The sequence below is a fragment of the Cyprinodon variegatus genome, unplaced genomic scaffold, assembly GCF_000732505.1.
Source record: "Cyprinodon variegatus isolate N-32 unplaced genomic scaffold, C_variegatus-1.0 Scaffold374, whole genome shotgun sequence".
Classification (NCBI taxonomy): domain Eukaryota; kingdom Metazoa; phylum Chordata; class Actinopteri; order Cyprinodontiformes; family Cyprinodontidae; genus Cyprinodon; species Cyprinodon variegatus.
Genome location: NW_015150827.1, coordinates 411,353 through 433,563, shown reverse-complemented (window position 1 = coordinate 433,563; position 22,211 = coordinate 411,353). Strand labels below are relative to the sequence as shown.

Sequence of the window (22,211 nt, the reverse complement as noted above, 5' to 3'; positions counted from 1 at the left end):
ACCCCTCGCGTAACCCAGCTGGGATAAGCGTGATGGAAAATGGATATGTAGGAATATATTCCAATCTATGCCTAAATTCTAATTTATTATGATATAATCTTATTGGCCATAAGGCTTCAATTAAACCCTTCTAATTTACAGCAGCTCATAGATCAGAGCTTCATTTGTATTGAATGAACCTTAAAGGTTGTTGTGCTAAGTCTCAGCTATAAAAGTTAAGTTAAAACTGTCTTTAAAGCAAAGGTTGTTTTTATACAATATCCATGTGGTGTTTAATGTGCTTAAAAATCTGAAACCTTTATGTGTCACAGTTATATCTGAGTTTAGGTAATTACTGACTAACCTAATGATAGAATAAAAATATGAATACTGTTCTGTGTGCTTTGTGAACTGGTTGCTGTGACGTCTCTGTATGTGTTCTGGTCCTTTTTTGGGTTTTGGTGTTTTCCAGTAGGGTGACCCACCCCAGCTGTTGTTTTGCTGCTCAGTCCACCATTTAAACTCCGATGTTTACATCTCCTTTATTGAAAATCTTTTTGGATTGCCTGTAACATTTCAATAAGAGCAAGTAAAAGACTAGATGATCCATCCAAACAATGACCTGTGCCTTCTCCTGGTTATTTTCCAATATTACATCATACCAGCAGTGATTGAGTAAACTGACCCCTGCTGAGCTCATCTGGGACTTCTGCGTTTCTCACTTTCTGTGACTTAAGTCGATGAGGAAAATCAGTTTATTTGGAGCTAAATCCCAGTTTCTTGCAGTTTTGTCTAACTTGATAGAAGTCACGTCTCTCCAACTTGGCGGTGAACCATGCTGTATATGAGGTGTGTGAGTCCTGGGTACATCTCGCTCTCATTCAGAGCTCCACAATTTCTATTTATAGAGCAGGCTTCAGTGCGCTGATTTATTTATCACATGTATCCTGATGATTGTCCACGAGCCAACCTGCTGTTAGCTCTCTGGTCTCCTTTTACCATATCAGGCCATTAATTACATTTAAAACACTGTGTGTTGTTTGAGCACATCCTCACAAGCTACTGTATATATATAAAAAAATAAAAAGTATTAGAAATAAAGCTTAATGTAAACAAAATACTTTCTCACCTAAAAATCGTGAGCTTTCGTTTTAAAATGAAAATGGATTTCAGTCGATACGGTTTTATCTTACTATTTGATTATACCTCATTAATTTTACCATCAGCCACAGGTTAGAGACGTTTAGTTCACTTCTGCTGTCATGTCAGCCATCTTTCTCCCAGTAGTTAAAAGCAGAGCTGTTGCTGGGGGTCCTCAGGTCAGAATGAGTCAAAGTAGCAGGTGCATGGTGATGAGTATTTATATTTAGAACTGTCTTCATAATAGGAAGATGTCAGTTTTTATTTTATTGAAATGCAGTGTGCTCTTATCTGTGCAGCACCATTTATTATCAGGGCCTTGCTAAAACACAGCATGCATCTGGAAGAACAGCGTGAATATTCACTGACAAAACAAACGTTTGGAGTCTAACTAGTTGCATTTATTGTATTTGAGTAGATTTTCTTCTGGTTTAATAGGTAAAGCAAATTGAAAGAATAAGTTAAGTTTAAATGATGAATAGATAATACAAATAAATAATTAAATGATAAAATAAATACAAGTTTTAAGATAAATATAAAGTTGAAACTAATTATTCCAATTAAGCCTACTTAAATATTTCTTTTTTTATTTGTTGTTTTTATTCTGTTCGGTTTTACTCTGATTTGTAAATCAGATAGACAGTCAATATTTGTCTGTTTTTATTTTATTAGTCAAATAGAAGAATATTTTTTGTCCAGAGGGACCCTCCTGAATCGGTCAGTCTCAGCTGGGTCCTTCTTGGTTGTAGGTTAATGACTATCGAGCTCCTTTGTTGTTTCAGTCATGATCACACCATTTGGACAGCTGACATGATGCATTAAAAAATGTGATTATGTTTGTCAAACCAACTGTTATAGTTAAAGTCTAATCAAAATGTTAAGGTTTGATCCTTTTCCCCCAAAAAAAATGTATTAATGTTGCTTGAATTTATCCAGCATTGCATCTGCAAGCTTAGCTACTTTTAATTTCAGTGGCTTACCCTGTCATTTTTTACACTTTTTTTAAGTTTGGTTTGGTTGACAAGTACAGAAACAGCAAAAATTTGTTCACTTACAGATTTTTGAATAAATACAAATTATTATCACTTATAAAACCAACATAAAATTGTAACAAAGGTACTTGAGTTTATTTTTTGTAACCGTTTGGATCAGGAATTGCTTTTAGCAGGAGGCTTATCGATTTTTATTTTATTTTTTTCAATTTTAAGATGCTTTTGAGAAAAGCAATAACCAATGAAATGTAAAATGAATAAGGACTATTTTAAATTAGTAATTTCAGTTTAGCATTAGTTGTTGTTTTATACAGCTGTTATTTCACAGGGGAAATAGTATGATTGTTTGACGAATTTGTAATTAAATACACTCAATGGAATTTGCATTTGATTTAAGAAACCTCTTAGGGCCTTAATGTATTACAATATAATGCTGTTTCTTATTGTTTACATTTTTATTTTGCTTCCTGTGTTTTATTTTTTATGTAATGGATTTCTTTGTAATGTCTAAGCATCTTTAGTGTTTTGACAATGTTTCTGATTATCACTGGATGCTCTGTTAGATTTATAATTATTTGATACACAGATCTACTTAAGCAGATGAAATGCAGACAGAAATGCTCAAATGTTTTCAGTTTTCTGTTTTGAAATCTAATGTATCAGATGCAACCAAAGTCTGATTATCCTAAATGTTCCATCACATTTTGAGGCATCTAAACGTTTTACATTAGGATACAGTAGAAAATGTTGATTTAAAAAATGAGAATGGAAAAAAGTGTCAAAACTTACATAATTTCACATGAATAAAATCAGTAAATGAGATATGGCTGCTTCCTTCTTTTAAATTTATTTATTTTATTTTAAGTAGTCAAATAACCAATGTTTAAATTATTTATTTTGGGAATTGCCATGAAACACCATTTATCAGAGTTGCCATTAAAGCACGAATAAAGCGTTATCCTCATTCTAATCAGATAAAATAATTACCTTGATATAAACCGCTGAGATCCAAAATTGCTTGCACAACTTCACCGACTTCCAAGGTGCATGAAGACGGTCAATGAACTGGTGCGGGAAAAACTTCAGCAACACCTAATATAAACCATCCTTAGTATATAACATTAATGATAAACATGAGGCCATCTCTGTGTTGATCACCTTGAGAATGAAGACTTTTTGCTCTGACATTCCTAAAAGCCAACATTTAGGAATCTGAAAGCTTGACCTGAAATGTCAAAAGGATAAAATAGAATAAGCTTTTCTGACTACTTGGCGTCTCACAGATTGGTCTATGGGTTTGGTCCAGACTTTATTTCAAATGTCCCCAAAGAGGAAATGAATTTGAGGCTTAAAACGCTCTTTTCTACCAAAAAGACTGGAAAACATGAAATATGTAATCAGGTCCAACATAAAAAACAACCACTGAAGTCTGGTTCAATGTTGTTAAAGCCTGACTAAAATACAGAGATACCTCTCTTTTGTCTGCCACAGCTACATTTTCAGTCTCTTTGTCTTAATAATAATAATTGAACTTTATTGATCTCACATTGGAAAAATTTACCTCTTCATTTAACCCATCCCCTTGGGAATGCCATTGTGCGGCACACGGGGAGCAGAGTGGGGTTACAGGTTTTGCTCAGGAACCCAGAGAGCAGGTTATGGGGACTGAACTGCACAAACGCAATGCTCTAAAACACTAGGCCAACACTTCCCTAACCAGTATTGTTTTTAGTGCAATCTGATTGCACTTAGTTCACAAACAGGAAACTGATTAGATATTAGTGTTTCTAACCAACTGGATGCTCCAAAATTATCATCTGCAGATCTCTTTCTGCATCTATTGCCTAAATTCAACATTACATAAACTAACATGATCATTTCAATAGTTAAATTAATGACTTGTATGTTTTAACTCTCATGTCGAGTTAGTAAAAGCAAACTACATTGAGCTTTGGGCTTGACTCCAGAACATGTTTCTGGCTGGCAGCTGTGAGGGTTTTTTAGTACTCCCATTTTGGCTACAGGAGTTACAGCTTGTTTATATCTTGATGCTTTTTCTGAACCTCACAGATAAGAAATTAATCCATGTTAATGGGTAAGAGAAAGACAAGCCGGTGAAAGCAGTATCTGATATGACTCAGACAAATAAACGCAGATATATAAACTGTTTAACGCTGTCTGTCAATGCACAGAATGAAAAGAATGAGCCTCACCATCCCCTCTTTTTAAATCCTCTCCACCCTAGCCCTATGAATGCACAGCAAAGCCCCCTAAATGCCCCTCATGGGCTCCAGCAGGTAAACAAACCGCGACTTCGGCTCCTGCCCCCTGTGAGTGAATATCTGAGCTGCTCTGAATTCTCCAGCTCTAAATATAAAATCCATGACAGCACAGTCAGGTGTCGTGTACTGAGGACATGTAGCACCCATCAGTGCTGATTTACACAGAGGTATTAGTGAACGGAAAAGAGAAAACAGAAATGCTTATTGTTTACAAATATAAGTAATGAAATGCATCTTTTCAGCAAGCTCTGTAAATGTATAAGGTGTGGGATCTCGTCGAAATTTAGATTTTTTGTTCTATTATAGGGATAATAATATTACAGGGATATTAAATTATATATTACTGTTGCATGATTTTGTAATGTATCATTTTTTTTTTAGAACGTTTATCTTTAAAAAGGCAATGTTATTAAATGGGTTAAAAAAATTTGAAAGATGATAATGATGCACATAAATATACCCACATGTGAAGTTTACATCCACATCTGGATTGTGGATGTAAACTTGATAAATTCCAAATCTGTTGGGATTTATCAAGCTTTATAACCAAGACAATTTTAGTCTGATGATTTAACTTGGATGAGGCATACTGGCTTAAAAATAAATGTGTTTTTATTAAAGGTATAGATGATGATCTTTTATTTTCGAGTGGATCATGTAAATAAATGGTCTTCCTAATTGTCAATCATTCAGGTGATATGTTTACGTAAGACCATCCGTTAGCGATCTTTCTCTGCATATGCGCACTTTAAGGGGTATACAGTATTTGTGTTGAGCTACGGTTTCAGACAGTCATTGAAGCTCACCTTTCACACCGCGATTCTTTGAGAATTGCCTCGGGTCGTAAGAGAAAAGGTGTCTAGGAAGTGTATGAGAAGAAAAGAAAGACTTCAAAGCATTATGGGATTTGATGTCACAGCTGTCCGTTGTCCCCATAGGCTGTCGCTACCCGACAGTGACGATTAATAACAAAGATGGTACACGCACCGCCACACAGTGGAGGCAGAGTCACGTGACTAACAGGAAGCAAAAAGCAGTGATTATCTGCCCGAACGGTCAGTTAACTGAGTCCGCTATAAAGTCCACTATATAGTCCCCGCTCTATATAGTGATTGAGGGATTTAGGGGTTATTGTGGACGTTCAGGCACAGTAAGCTTGCATGAGCTATGAGAACAGCTTCTTTTAAACATCGCGCATGAGAAAAAATAGGATTGCGCATGCTCTTGCGCTCGCATTTTTTTTAAAGTTTCTTTTTAAAAATTTGCAAAAATCCTCACAAAATACTTTTAAAGCTGTCCCAAAACGATATTGATATTTTAAATATTGTTTTTATCAGCAAACTGATAAAACACTGCCCTTATATTAATGATTGATAGTTCCGTTGTTAATATATCTATTGTTTTTAATATAACTTCATCAAGTCTTTTCTAACATTCCACATATATTAAAAGTATCTACTGTATGAATCATGCTGATATTGCATCAGGTCAATATCAGTATTGGTCCTTTCTCAAAGATGTAATATCAGTATTGTATCAGAAATTAAAAAGTTATATCAGGACAAACCTGAAGTTTTATCTATTTGTTGTTGCTAATATGGGATAAAGGCTGAACTACCTGACATATCATTATACTGTTGAAGGCAAATGTTTACACATGCTGATAAGGGCTGGATGATTTAGCCAAAAATCTACATTACGATTATTTTCAACCAATATTGCGATGCAATTTTATTGCGATTTTCCTTTGCACTAAGCACCATTATGTTAATGTTTTATTCCAGGGTTTCATTATTTTCATGAACTTGAAGACTGCTTTTCCAGAGTCCAGCGTTGCAGGACTTTAGTGTAACATTTGAATGAAAAGTTCTTACTTCTACTATAATGCATAGATCTAGGTTCTAGCTTGCTAGGTGCTAGCTAGCGACTCTGTGTTCCCTTCAGTGCGACGGCATACCCATTTTAATCGAGCCACTTTAATGGCACCTAAAGGGCTGGAGGGAGAAATGTAGTGTCTTACTCTTCTTAAATGTATTGGGACTAAAAAATTGAGTGCCTGTGCAATTTGAAAATTGAATTTTTTCTAAATTGCGATTATATTGCAAATGCAATGAATTGCCCAGGCCTAATACTGATTTACAATATACCTTTTTCTTCCTACATTTAACAAGGCTAAACTATTCGCCCTGTCAGGTCAATCAAGAAATACATATTCTAAATGCCAGAAAATTGAAGCAAATTTTTTAAATCAGATTTTAAATCAGAAATGTATGTTTACATACACTAAGATACCAGAGCTTTGAAACTGGGTATATTTAAGGATGACCTTTATTCCTTTATTTAATGTAATTATTTATGTAGCAATGCATAATATTGACAAGCTTACAACAAGGTTCAACATAATAATATGCCAGATTTAGCAGATTTATAGGGCAGCATAGCTGGCCGGCTTGTCCCCGTTATGGAGCTCTCTCAGCCGCTGTTCTCACGCTGATTCCCCTCTGCTCCTGCCTGTCTCCCCTTACCTCTTTTATCCACATGATTCATCCCCTTGTTTTGGGCACTCTGACCAAAACTAACATGGACTGTAAGAAGGAGAAAGATGTGAGTCCGCTTAGGAAAAACATAACAAAACAACAACAAAAAACGATACAACCTATGCTGGAATCCTTCCCCTTCATAATGGCCGTTGCCAGTGTAAGTCTAGTTTACATAGATAGTTTTATAAATAGTATTTAATTAGTCTGTGTAGGATTGTATATAGGCCTAACTTGCCCCAGTCACATTGTAATACAATCTCTATAGTCTAGTTTGACTAGTTTGTCAGCTCTGTGCTGCCATAACCCAAAAGATGCCTGCCTCCACAAGTGCAAACCCATTCTATGTAATCATAAAAAGCAATTCCTAATGCCAGGGAAACATAAGATTGAAACTCTCAGTTCATAGGTGATAATAAATAACATGCATATAGATAATATATAACATTTATTTCAGTAGATCCCTCTAATTATTACACAAGTGTTTGGCCATAGTGACCATCCTTACAGAGAGAAACCAGTTGAAAGCTTTCTAGGCTCAAGTACCATGATGTGTGGGTGTTTTGCTGCAGGAGCCATGGGACCCATGCACTTCAGAAAACAGATTGTATCAGGAGAAAATATCATAAAATATGGAAACAGTTAAACAAAATATTAAGAAATCATAAAGGAAATCAAGGTTTGGGTGCAATTGATTGTTCTGATTGGATGATGACCCTAAAAATACAAATTAACTTACAAAGTGGCAATAACGTCAATATTTTAACAGCAGCCATCATGAAGCCAGCAATGGGGCCTACAAACCTGACGTGGTGACAACAGTTTGGTTGAGAGCAATGGGACAAAAGCCCAGCAAAATATACTATGAAATGAAAATAATAAAAACATCACAGAAAAATAATTATTGTGATTATTACATTCATAATTCAAGCATCCAGCACATCAAAGTAATTTAAATGACCCTAATGATCTCAAACTGGAATGATTTTGTTTTAATGAATCAAAGCCAGAGTGGGAGCAAAACAAGGTCATGTTTCTTTCTAGAAATCCAGTTCCTCAGACAATTCAACTAGTAGATATCTAATGTGTGTGGATGTTAACAATTACAATCATCCATCATTCCACTTATACAAATTCAATTAGTTTCTTCTTTAGTTGCAAACATACAGTTGCACCTCTGAATTTAATGACACTACTTCTTGTCTTTTATCTGTTGCAGAACATCGAGCTGAAAGTGGAAGTAGAGAGCTTGAAGAAGGAGCTCCAGGAGAAACAGGAACTTCTGGACAAAGCCCTGTAAGTTTACAGATCTCCCGGAATATCCAGGCTAGAAAGCTGCAGCATTAGGATGAGTACATAAACTAACAGATTGTGAGCTGTAGTTCTTGAGACCAAGAATTCTTAATCAGAGATTAAAAAAAAAGTCAGTGGTGGAAATAGGCAAATTAATATTAAGTTTATTGATATTTGCTCTTATGCATTTAGGATAACTCATAATCACTGTAATTAATAGAGCACAACAAGTAATAAATCATATTATTTGCTGCAGTCTTTCTTTTTATCTACGTAAATATATAGGTAAACAGATATTATAGTTAAACAGAGAATTTCACAGTGGACTCTCCAAAATGCAGGAGAAAAAACCCCACAGCCTCCTCATCGCATTCTTCTTGCCTCATTGTGGGGCCTGTCGTCATGCTCTCCATTGATCTGCTCATCTTCCTCCTTGATCTGACCTTCAGTCCTGCAAACTTTTATTTAACAGCTGCTGGGCTTTACTTTTTCTACTAGTCAATTTATTTTTTTAGACACACTTTTTAAGCTGTCTAATTCTGTAAATAGATGGCTTTAACGATTCCTATCAGTGGCAGCCAATCAAACATCTTATCGAAACTGTCTCAAAGCTACTTTTGAACTGTAAATGATCTTAAAGATTTTATAGAACATAATAGATTGATTGTCCCTTTCTTTCACAATCAGAAATTTCACACAGCTTATTTTTTTCCTTTGCTGTGAGCTATGTAAAGAGGCCTTTTTTCAACCAGCTGACAGGCAGTGTGCAGCAACAGGAACTGAAGGGGCAGCGCTGCATTATTCTGTGTTCCACTGGATCAATGAATCTTATTTAAACCATAGGTACAGTCTGGGAGGATTTTTTTTTCTTCTGTATTACATTGATAACAACAACTGGCTTAGTTGACAGGATGAACATGGAGGTCAGTTTTAAAGCCATGAATTGTTACTTAAGAGACACAAACAGAACAACAGAAATCAATGATTTTTGGAAATAGATTGACTGGCCATTGTTTAAATCACAGAACGCACCATGACATAATATGGAGTTTGCATGCTCGCTACCTACATTTGTCAGCTACTTTATTTTCTTTGTGTTTAAAAACACGTTAACTAGGTCAATTTAACTTTTAAAATTGTCATTGGGTATAAGTATGTGTGTGTGCGAGGTATTTTGTTTTGTCTGTCTCTTTATTGCCCTGCGATGAAGTGGCAACATGTGCCTCCAGCCCAATGAGGGTTGAGATACACACCAGAGCCCCACTTCCACAACCCTGTAAGGACAGGCGGCTATAGGCGATAAATGGATAGATCCTTAACGAGGAAAATTCATTGGATTTAGAGAATTATGGCTTTAACAGACTTAATTGTGGTTACAACACTATTTTCTAGATACATCTTGTTATTCTTGAAAAATATTTTAAAGCAGTATAAAGTTGGATAACAAACCACTCTGCAGTGCTAGCATCTTTGTCTCCTATCTTTATTTTTGGTCTAAGTTTCTACACAGCATCAGTTATAGCAGTCTCACAGAGCTTAAAGAGCCGACAGTCCAAGATGACTGACCAGCCCTTCTTAGGGTCCACTTCACACCAAGGACAGTCTTCCAGGAGACACAGACCACTTAGATTACGTTCAAAATATCCCAGTTATTGGAGCTGCTGCATGTGGCAGATAGAGTTAAAAATGTTTGTAGAGAGCGTCTAGGGCAGGATTCATGGCGACGGCGAGACGGGGTCCATTCTGGGAGCAGGAATTCTGGGATGCAGTTGTTAACTAAGTCATACAGACAAATATAGGAGTTAGGGAAGCTCATACGGACTAATATAAGGTTTATAAGAAATATATCTCTTAAAATCTTCTGGTTTTAATTAAACTGATACAGGATATGTGGTGTTTTTTCTATATAATAATAAGTTAAATGAAATCATTTCAGAGTAAGTTCAGCAGGCCAAAAAAAGAAGCTTTATATCCACACAATAGTCAGCCCCCATCAGCACCTCCACACCATGCCACCAACATGTCTAATGAAAACAGCCCTCATGATGGCTATGACACCTACTTTATCTCAGCTATAAGTGGATGTTTGTAAGTATACACCAGGGGTATGCAGCAGACAGAAACATGGTGACATAATATCTTTATTTGGCCCTCTTGATGTCACCATTATGTCTTAAAATTGACCCTTGTGATATTTGCATAGTCCTTTAAACAGTAAGGGTGGTAAACTGAAACTTGCAGGTAATATGTAAAAAAAATTAACAAGCGGAGGACAAGATGAAGAATCGTGAATGCACAGCTCTGTAGAAAATGCTAATCATTAACTGTTGGTAGTTATATAACAACCTGCAGATATAACTGGAAAACCAAAGAGCTGCTCCTCAACTTCAACTGCTGGATGTTTGACGAATAGAATATACAACATAAAGTTTTAAGATTGGCTTTAGAGGCCTAGTTAAATCAAAACAGACAGCAATAGTACTAAGGAGATTCTAGAGTTGATTGTCACTCCGAGAGTCCTGAAGGCCTGTGCATCTCTGTGGGATTCTATTCCACCTGGGTTCAACTTCAGTCTGACCCAAGAAACAGATCTCTTGACTTTTTCCATTTCCAAAGAAACTCAGTTCACAGTCCTCCGTGACTGTAGACCTATTGCCCTGACATCTCACATCATGAAAGTGCTAGACTCTGTGGACCACCTCAGCAAACAAACAAACAGGACCCCCTGCAGTTTGTGCACCACCTTGGTGTTTGTATCATACACTTGATTCAACAAACCCACTGTCATTAAGACAAGGCAGACAGCACAGTGGATAATGTTCTTTGATTTCTCCAGTGCATTTTACACAATTCAGCCTAACTTTGTGAGAAATTTCAGGAGACTCAGGCAGAGGCATCAACAATCTCCTGGATCAAAGACTACCTTACAAACAGACCACTTTTTGTTAGACTGAAGGGTCTGCTGTCTAATCAAGTAATCAGCAGCACAGGAGCATCACAGGGGACGGTACTCTCCATTTCTTTTTACTCTGTACACACCTGACTTCAAAAGTCTGTTGTGTAGAGTGTGATCTCATCTTCCATCATCGACTGGGGTAACAAAATCAGAGCAGAGGACTTAAAAAAGCTTAGCAAGCTAATAAAGAGGGCCTCCTCTGTTCAATGAACTCCTCTAGAAACTCTGGAGATGATTTCACAAAGAAGAATTCTTCATAAAATGAAGAGGATTATGACAGCAGTGAGCATCCTCTTCATTAAGAATGTTAAACAACAACAGTGATTTCAGTTAGAGGCTTCTCCAGATGTGGTGCAAGACAGAAGATCCTTCCTGTGTACAGCTATACTGCTACAGCTACAACCACTGAGCTTGATAAATAGACGACGAGCTATTAGAACATTTATTTTCCCTTTTGGGATTAAAAAAAGTTTTGGGCGAATTGCAATGAAATGAACTCAATCATCTTAGGTAAATATAGAAGTAGGAAACTGAAAGATCTTTATGGTCCAATTGAATGAACTATATAGTCCCATTTACACTACCCTTTTGAAACCGTGCTGAGATCGGTCCGAGCACAGTAACCGAGATAACTGTTGAGTGTAAATGGCAACCGGACCACGCCAGACACAACCGAACTGCGCTAACATGGTACTAGTTCATCAGTAGGGCACGGCACGGTTCAGTTCCGGCTCGTTTCTCAGATAACAAAGAGTGCATGAGCAGACCACGCCATCTCCTTACGGTCAGTACTGTAATCAACTAAAAACTTCAGACATTCATAAAAACACTAGCTTTCCTTCCGTGCCACACGATTAGCAGTCATCTGCTTAGCAGTGTCATGGACCTCAACGTCTGTCGTTGTTTCTTGCATCTGTAAGCCCTGATTAGACTATCGTTTGTCGTATACCACTTCCCAAAAACCAACTCTGTAAAGTAAATTCACCAAAGGCTACCTTCTCCGCCTGACTCTCTGTAAACAACAAAATATCACAATGATTACAACACATAACTTCCTGAATCTTTTGGGCGCCCCCATGTTGGTTTGCTTGTTTAATTATAGAGGTAGTAGTACTACAGTAGATCAACACAAGGGGGCAAGGAACCGTGCTAGCGTGATGTGTAAATGGTCGTAAGGAATCAAGCTCGGCACGGATCGGTTTTCAGAGGGTAGTGTAAATGGGGCTTATGAGTAGTTTGAGGTGAAATGCACAGAAGGGATATTACTTTTTGAAAACAAGGATAACAGAAATTGCACAACCTACTTCCACTATATATTGATGTCTGCATTTTGCCATTTAATGATTGTTTCAACATTTGTGTTGTTTACTCCTTCAGCACAACAGCAGAGAGCTTGACCAACAACAATGAGGCGGAGCTACAGAGGCGGTGTCAGGAGAGACAGCAGGAAATTGACCACATGCAGCAGGTGCTTGAGACAAAGATTCAGCTCCTGCAGGAGGTTGGTTTGCTCCACTCGACTTGTCGCGTGGTGTTAATCACCCACATGTGCATCATCTTCAACAGTCTGAAATGTTTCTGTGTGTGTTTGTCAGGAGGCCCAGCTAGCACGTAGTGAGGCCGAGAGAATGGCCTCGCTGGCTGGATCACACTCTCACGCCTCCCTGGTTTCCTTAGACGCCACTATGGAGGAAATCCCAGAAGAGGAGAAACCTCCAAACACCATGTCCCCAACCAATATTAACAAAGACAGGTACAGAACACTGAAGAGGCCCTCTTCTAGAGGAGATAGAGCTACTGAGATCTATCCTTCTCGGCCACAAACTGTCCATCTGTTTGTTCTCAGGTTTATAGAGGATCTGACTAAAGAACTTTGCTCCAAGGAGGCGCTTATCACAGATCTGCGCAATGACAAGTCAACACTCACTCACAGAGTTGAAGAGTTGGAGGAACAAGTTCAGGAGCTATCTTCAGCTCTTTTACAGAAGGACAAGGATGTCGAGGTAAAATTGAGTCTTTATTTCTGTTCATAAAACCTGCCTTAAAAACATATTGGATTTGGCTCAGATTGTAATTTGTTCTGTTTGACAGTTCTATCAGGAGGAGCTCGGTCATGAGAGGCTTCGCATCGAACAGGAGATGCAGGTTTGGAGATCTCAGATTTTTAAATTTATTTTGGGTATTTGTCAAAGCTAAAATATTGAGCACTGGTTATTATCAACAAATAAAAATTGGGTCATAATCAAGTCTTCAGTGAGATAATGAACTATAACATATACTAAATGCATACCCTTAATTAAAAATATATTTTTTACTATAACTTGTGACAGTGTTGTCCAAAGCAGGGCAGTGAGTCGACTCACATCCGGACAACTCGAAACGTGCCCCCACTGGCAGTGGACTGCATGCAGCATGCAGAACTGGTCTCTCATTGGCTTCTTCTGTAGGCTTAGTAGAGCACACTATACAGTAAGAAAAAAAGATTAGACTTACCTGATATAACTGAGACTGTCGCTGCAGCAAGACATACTGTGAGTAATTTTTGGCCGCACTGAAAATTACTCACAATGCAAACTGGATATGAAAGCATTGATCCAAAAGCTATTACCCACTTTAGGATATTGCCCAAACCAAAGGAATCATTTCACAGCAGCTGAATAAAGCATCTATTTGCAGCGCCAGGAGTGAAACAAAAATAACATTCCAACAAAACATCTCTGTTATTAGGTGAAGCTCAGTCTGTCTGTGTGCAGTCTGCTGTGACCGTGTTTGCAGACTAATAACTGCAGTCCTCTAAAGCTAACAGAGAATAGCTGGCACTTACAGTAGAAAGCTTGCAGTGTGTGCTGCACTGTTTGAGGCTTCCAACACAGACCCTATCACAAAGGCTTCATCTCATCACATAAAGTGCCACAATCTTATTTAATTTGCAGGGTGTTTCTGCAATGACATATCCAAGGACAAATAGCTATGCTCATAGCATAACAAAACCTGAGCCCTGCTCAGAAACCATACAGTTTTAATGTAATCCAGTATCATAACCACTGAGCTGCATTTATCTTGGCAGCCTTAAGACTTAAAGGTTGATAACTGGCGCTAATCCAAACATCACAGCAACCTTTAGAAGCGTCCTTTTGTTGAAGGGCGTGTTTCTCGTTGACGACCTTCTGTCTAAATGGTGCCTCTGCAGCTGCAAACAAGAAAGATTTAGGTTATAGAATTATTTAGAATAGTTATCTAATGCATTTTTTTCTTTAACTTATTTCATTTTTATTAACTAAGGTTATTATCAGTACAGAATGGCTTTATTGGTAGGTTTGCTCTTAAGTTGAAAGGCTTACTTCCTGTTGAGTTCTTGAGTAGATGGAAACAGTGACCAGGAGGATTGCACACCACAGAGTACTACAGTTTTTTACTGTGTCTTTTTTTTTTCTGCAGTAAGAAAATACATTGTACCGTCATTTTTTGTGTGTCCATATTCCCTATATAAATACATTTAGGGTTAAATACACGGTTTGACACACATCCTTTGGTTTTTCAAGAGTGCTATTAGAATGACACAGATATTGGATCTGTTGCAAAAACACCTGCTTTAACTTGTAAATCAGTTTAAAATGAATCATGTAAATGGAGCCACCAAACAGGTTCTCAGCTTTAATCTGAACAAGATGAAAGGAAAATGTGCATTTCCAGGCCTCAAGATGGTGTGCAGTGAAAACATAAACAAGTCTGGGTTTTTATGGTACACAATTGAAGACTCAGGGAGTGCGAAAAGGCTTGTAAGGAGCCCAGCATTTAAATATGTGATGGCTACCAAGTGGCCAATCAATATCTATAGATATGAGAAAATGTAGGAATACAAGTTGCATAGTTTGATGTAATAGTTTGCAGAGGAAAATTTGAACTGCTTGTTTATCAAAGGGCAGTGCTAATGGAATGGGTGATAATGAAGTGAGCCATGTGGCAGCATAAAATAATTTGGACTAAAGTACTGTGTTCCCAATTCACTTTCTTTTTAGCCTGTCTCTACAAACAGAGATATTTATAAAAACTTACTTTAAATAGATTGAATAAAAGTATTTTTTGTATTGACTGAAATTAATCAATCAATAATACAATAAAAACTAAAACACAACCCTTTTTCTATCATTAATTGAAAGGTTTCAGTTCAATATCTTTAAGTATAATAAGGAAGCTTAAAATATCTGTTTGCTTTAAAATCTCCTTTCAGATACTAATTAGCAATGAAAATGTTTTTATTGTTTAAAAAACAAAACATCAAGAAAAGCACAAAAAGAGGACTGAACATAAACATCAGTATATAGTTTTAAAAAACATGTATCTATATGGGAAACAATACCAATCTTATAAATTCAGATTTTATAGTATTTACTTCTAGATATTTTGCTATATATTTTGTGGTTCATGTTGATTTCTGTATCTGTCGATTTCATTCTGCATGTGAAGAAACACTAACAGCTTTTACTGACATATGTATGGTGTTTGTTTCTCTGTTTCCATGAAGAGTCCTCTTTCATATTTGCGTGAGCGCTGCAGGCATTTCCCTGCTTAGCTGTTTAAAGGCTTCAGTTTCAGCCAGGCTGTCGATAGGTCAGGTTGACCTTTGAGTGCACAGAGACCCCAGCACTGATATCTAGTTATGTTGTTGGTTCAGGCCGCCACCAGCCATACGAGCTCTTAATTGACTCCCCAAACACTACAAACATGAATGCTAGGCGGATGAGACTTGAAGTTGTCATTAACCCCTTTTTCTCCTTTCAACTGATGTATTTTCAGGGGTTATGTTGTAATAATTTTATAGTAGTTTCATATATATATATATATATATATATATATATATATATATATATATATATATATATATATATATATATATACCCAGAAAAAGTGATTTATTTATATTTATATCACAATCTGTGACTTGAAGATAATTACTGAGTTGGAGGAAAGTAATTAACCTTATTAAGAGCCAGAAATCAAGCACCTGAAAACAGACAGCCCTGACATTAATCACGGCTCACTCTGTCCTCACATATAGGCTCTGCTAAGAAAGCAGAAGATGAATTGATTTTGCATCGACGGGCACAGCTGGACCATTTATTTCTTTCTCTGGAAAAAAAAAAGAAAAGAGCAGGGAGCATAAGCTGGGTTTGTTTGATGGAGAATAGAGGGTTGATTGTTAGATTATCACATGCAAATTGTTTGATAACAGAACCATAGCAACGAGGGAGGAAAAGTTGAGAAAAAATAACCAAAAAAACAGAGACAGTGTTGTGTGTATCTTTGTATAGATAGATACAGACAGATGAAAAGGTCTGCTTTTGCTTTAAAGGTCTTAAAGAATTAAAAAGGGATTTGAGTGTATTGTTGTTTTATCTGCAATTTAAAAGAACTGACAGGATTACAAATATTACACAAAGAATATTACTCACTTAAAACATTAATAGTTGTGATATGTTACTTCGTTATACTTTAAACCCTCTCTGCTGTCTTTGTTTTTGCTGCAGTTAAGCCATTTGCTGGTGGATATTCTAATAAACAAATACATTGATTGCAATTTGAATATGTGGGTCATTTATAAAATAAATAATTGAGTTTATTTAATGTGTCTATTCATATTCCTGGTGTTAACAATTTAAATGATTGGACAAAACAAACATTTCTCTAGAAAGGTGACTGTTAAGCAGTTAAAATGATTTACAATATCATGTTAAGATCCACATTATCAAGATAGTATTCGGAATATGAGAAAAACACAAATATGTTCATATTTTTAAAATTATTTAAACACAGATTGACATCAAGTTTTAAACAATTAATCATTTTACATAATTATTAGATTGTGCATTCGATAAAGTATTTTAAAATGTACTATGAAAAAAAATCTTTGGAATATTTTATTAATTGCATTATGGAGGATTTTTTTTTTTCCGCAATAGCTTTATAATATTACTTTGTTATTATTAGATATTTCCACTCTTGGTCCTCCTCAGCATGTTGTGGTGCAGGTTGAAATGATTTATCATATATTCTTTCAGCTTAACCTACCAAAATCATTCATTTAAAATAATTCTATATGAATTAAATATTTAATGAATCCATATTTTTTTAGTGTCTTTTTGTTTCAGGCATTTATTACTGCTTTATTTGAAAAAATTAAGTGGATAAAAATTGTGCTGCTTTTTATTATGACCGTTTTAGTCCTCAACGCTGCTTTGTCTAAAAATAAAACAAGCATTAATGTGTGTCCTCTGCTCTTTGAGCTTTTCAAGATGCTGGGCATTTCACCTGTGTATTCAGGCGCACTGATATTAGTCAACAGGGCAGGAGCAAATAACGGTTCGCCGAGGGGGGTTCTCATTGTTCATCTTCAGCAATGTCATCAAAATATTTCATTCTGTTAGTGCGGACTTTATTTACGTGTGAATATCCTAATTTGGGTTTCTAGCATGTTTTGTATAGGCTGGAATTATTAGTCTGGTTAAGGTAGGAGTTTAGATGAGCTGGGCTGCTCCACCCCCCTGCTCCTCCTGCATGGTACGCTCCGCTGCTGCGGGTCTGTCTCCTCGGAAGCCACATCTCCCCGCAGGAGCTCCGGCACTTTGCTCTTCTAAGCTGCGTGTCTTCCTGTGTCTGGCCATGGCTGGCAGATCTTAAATGGAAAAAGGACTCGATAGAGACACGGACAGAGGAGTCAGAAGATCGTCACTTTTTACCAGCCTGTTACCGCCATAGGTCCGCGCGGAGTCCGGAGAATCGTCCCCGCTCCCCGGCCAGGATGAAGCTGTGCGTGACAGCCGAGCTGGTGCTGCTGCAGAGGCGTGTAGGATGGCGTTACCGGGAAATGCTAAACAGCGGGTTTACTGCCTGCTAGGGGACACCATACACAGAGAAACCAAGTGGAATTAAAGAGACATACCTTCTCTCTCTGTGCGCCATATTCACGATGCACCTGCTCGCCCTGCAGGATCCTGGACTGATGGAGCTCTGAGAATCACTTCCCAGGCTTCCCAGACCCATTTGGAATCACCTGTGTGCTCACAGAATTACACATAGATAATAAATGACTTCCTGACTGGATTTACAAGGACTCATAACAGGAAGCACTTCTTTTATTTTAATGTTGACCTTTATTTAAGCTTCATTTTTTAACACATTTTATTGGATCTGCAGATCCATGTGTCTGAGTGACCTGTATATTATATTATATCAGAGTCAGGAGAATGCTTGATATCAAGATGAAGGAGACGTGTAGAATCTGTGGCCGGGAGCTCTGTGGTAACCAGAGGCGATGGATCTTCCACCCAGCCTCCAAACTCAACCTACAGGTGCTGCTCTCCCATGCCCTGGGTCGAGAGCTGACGCGGGACGGCAAGGGGGAGTTCGCCTGCTCCAAGTGCACATTCATGCTGGACCGCATGTACCGCTTCGATACGGTCATCGCCCGGGTAGAGGCCCTGTCCATTGACAGGCTGCAGCGTCTGCTGCAGGAGAAGCATCGTCTGAAGCAGTGCATCGGGGGTTTGTACTGGAGGACTAACCCAGAGGAGGGGGCTGTGGCGTTTACTGCAACTAGCGAACGCTCTAGAGATGGAATGGTGGATATTTCGGGTCTAACACATGCAAAGTACTGTGCCTTGCTCCAGGAAGACTTGGTCTACTCTTTGTATGAGTCCTGGGCGGAAGATGGACTGGACTGCCACCACCAGCACCACCCACCATGCTCTGCTGGGTCTGGGTCAGAGGCCACAGGTGCGGGCTCACACCACTGTCGATCCAGCACTCCCAGGAGGTGCCGAGGATGTTCTTACTGGCGAGTGTCAGACTCCGACTATGAAGCAGTCTGTAAAGTGCCCAGGAAGCTGGCAAGGAGTACGTCTTGTGGGCCATCAACCCGATACTCAGCCAGCATCGCTGGAGGGAGTGTGACCGGAAGAGGTGGAGAAATGGAAAGAAATGATGTGGAGGATTCAGAGGAGGCTCCTTCGTCTCAAACTCTGGTCCCCGGATCTCAGGACGTTTCCCGGACCTCCGACAGTGATCGCACGCTGGCTGGACAGGCTAGCTCCAGTCCGTCAATTGCATCCTTGGAAATGGCTGAAGAAAACACTCAACCCGAGGTAATGGGAGACAGATTGCTGGTTTCCTCAGGGGAAGCCATGGAAGACCACTTTTCTGACTCTCTATCTGAGGAGCACATGGGAGCGACGTTCTGCTCGCTGGGGCCCAGTCTTTCTCTGACCCTCTGTATGCTGCAAAGCTATACAGCCTACCGGCCAGTCCAACGCACCAAAGGAAGCAAACTGCCAGTCCTGATCCGACAGAGCTTAAGGAACGAAGATTCGCGGCCTCGTTTCCCAGACAATCTTTTAGGGATGGCCTATGGGGAGAGAGACAACCACATGCCCACCCCTGACCTGGAGACCCCTTTGATCAGGGTGAATCTGGAAGACAATCACAATCTGAGCTTTGCTGATATGGAGGATTTATTGGAAGATTTGTACAAAGAATATCCTCCCCCACCCCCACACCAGGTACTACACCTTATAGAAAAAAAGTGTTGCTCTGCAGCACCAAGAATGAACCAGACTAATGCACTTTGACATTTCACTCGAGTCCAACCGCAAATTGTCCCCTCCTTCTTTTTTAGTCTAAGCAGTTTCATAATCAAGCTGTCAGTTACTTATTCTGCCCACAGCCTCTTGAAATAACTGCAGCTCAAAAGGATGTGAGCTGTGGTAGGTGTGCTTTAGTCTTCTTTCTGAGATTATGCCACAGTTTGTAGGTGCAGTCAGGTTCAGGTAGGCAACTGCATATGGCAGGACTTCACTAACGAATGTGTGCACAAACCACAAGGTCATTACCACTGTCAGAGAAAAGGCAAAGATGCAGGAATAGTCTTACCTCTAGAAGACAGTGGTGATAGTGTAGAGAGATTGGAGGAAAAAGAAGGAAGTCCTCTAAACGGTGCAGATGCAGTGATTTCATTGATTTTAGCTCCTAAAATCGTCTCTAACTGAAAACGCTCATACCCCTGGTAAACACCTCCTTGTGAGAAGCTTTTCTCTTAGTTTGTTGCCATACAAACAACATTGATAGAGGATCAGTGGCTTTCAGCAGCTCTGACTGGTCAGTCTGCCAAGGATGGATTGATCTGTTAGAGTTTGAGAGGCTGTTATTTACTGCTTCAAATACCATATATTGTGATGCTTTTTAAGCTCTCATAGCCATTTGGAAGATATTCAGGCACTTTCCTCTTTATGCAGCCTGCTTGTTGTACCGAAAATGTCTCAGCTCTGATCAATAATCTTCTGTGAGGAAGAATGCATTAATTCTCTGGAGCAAAGACCTGTGACTGAATCAGGTCAGATGAGGGAAGACAAAAAGACAGAGTAGCTGCACTGTTGGCCTGTTTTCTGCAGGCCTTGGGGCAAAGTGATCCACACAATGTCAGACCATCTCAGCTCTGGTTGGATGCTCCGGCTGCACAGTTAAGGGCTATGTTTCAAATCTGTGTTAGCAGAAGCATGACTCGTTTGATAATACTTGCCATGCATTTAGTGAAGATGGGGGTTATGCTAAGGCATCCTGCATGTCAGGATGGACAAAACTCTTCATTGGCTTCCATACTTTATCTGCTACTTTAGCTTATAACACTACACAGATGAATCATTAGAGAATTATATAAAAAGTAGGATTTCACTATTTTTAAACAAAACAAAATAAGGTTGACATTATAGACTTTTTTAGTATCTATATTAACGATTCACACAGCTAGGATATCCAAACAGCAGCCCTCTGTACCTCCTGAACACTGTAGGTCACTAGCAGCCTGACTGAAACACAGTAACGACTTCTTGCTTTTCTATAGTCCAGTTGTCTACATTTTTTTTAATCACCTCCCTGCAGTTTCAGACTGAGTCCCCCTACCCTCAGCGACAGGTGTCACACAGAGGATTGTTGAATAATGAGGTTTTGGAGTCTCTAACAGGCTGATCAGCCCTCAAACACTCTGATTTTATGCTTTTAATAAGTCTAATATAAGCTATTTGGGTCATTAGTAATGAATCACGTTGATTTCTGTCCTTTTCAGAGCCTCGTTGAGGAGCAGCAGAGTCAACTCAACCAGTACGAATGTGCGGCTGGTCAGTGCGTCAGCGAGCTGCAGAAGGCCCAGCTCCAGGTGCAATCCCTGCAGGCCAAGATCCAGGAGAGTGAGGCCAACAACATGGTGAGTCCCAATGAAAATAGCCACCCCTTACAGTAGGGTGCTTTTAATCACACCGCCGGACTGATTTTGTTGTTCCGTGTCCAGAAGCTGCAGGAGAAGCTGAACGAAATGGAGTGTGAGCTGCGTTCGCTCCGACAGGCCACCCAGAGTCAGGAGAGAACCATTCAGGGCCTCACCGAGTCCATCTCTACAAAAGACAGCGAGGTCTGTGTTTGGACGCAGTGAAATGTCATTATTAGACAACCTCTATGTATGTAGCTGATTCCTGTTTTCCATTTCTCTCTGAAGGCCCAGGAGCTGTACCATCTGATCGAAGGCCAAAACAACACTCTGTGTAAGCTGCAAGAACTGGCCCACCGTAACCAGCTCACTCAGAACCAGGTGAGACCTGGTGCATGGTTTTCTTGGATCCTCTGACCCAGAATCTGTCCTTATTCAAGGTAAAGATATAAAGGCGGATCCAATATTTTTCTTTTCTCTAGGCTGCTGCAGGGATGAATGAGTCCTTAACGCTTGCCCAGCTGCAGGGCGAGCTGGTCCGGGTGCAGAGCTCTCTGTTTTCTCTGGGTCTGGAGCTGGATGCCAGCCAGAGGAGTCTTAGACAGAGCCAAAGGCAAGGGGACGACCTGCTGAGATTCAAGAACAGGCTCAACTCGGACCTTCAGGAGGCGCTGCAGCACAGGGAGGTCACAGAAAAACACAACCAGGTCGGTGTGGTCATACATGACAGACTTACTTAAACCTATAAAACATGTATCTCAAACCTTTCCTTTTCCTGCT

At 39.0% G+C, this 22,211-nt stretch overlaps 1 protein-coding gene across 8 annotated transcripts in view; it reads left to right on the top strand.

The window, feature by feature from the left end:
• The window catches only part of LOC107092317 (myomegalin-like), a 53,787-nt gene that overhangs the window by 10,640 nt on the left and 20,936 nt on the right, over positions 1-22,211 (top strand). For 7 of the 8 annotated variants that reach the window (XM_015386709.1, XM_015386707.1, XM_015386706.1 and 4 more), the window contains exons 1-5: positions 17,786-19,734; positions 21,294-21,431; positions 21,516-21,635; positions 21,720-21,812; positions 21,914-22,138. In XM_015386709.1, the coding sequence (XP_015242195.1) occupies positions 18,424-19,734; positions 21,294-21,431; positions 21,516-21,635; positions 21,720-21,812; positions 21,914-22,138 (1,887 nt within the window). In that variant the 5' untranslated portion in view covers positions 17,786-18,423. Of the gene's footprint in view, positions 1-8,149; positions 8,227-12,556; positions 12,681-12,774; positions 12,933-13,025; positions 13,183-13,270; positions 13,325-17,785; positions 19,735-21,293; positions 21,432-21,515; positions 21,636-21,719; positions 21,813-21,913; positions 22,139-22,211 lie in introns of those variants that run through there. The other variant, XM_015386710.1, reaches the window with a different exon arrangement.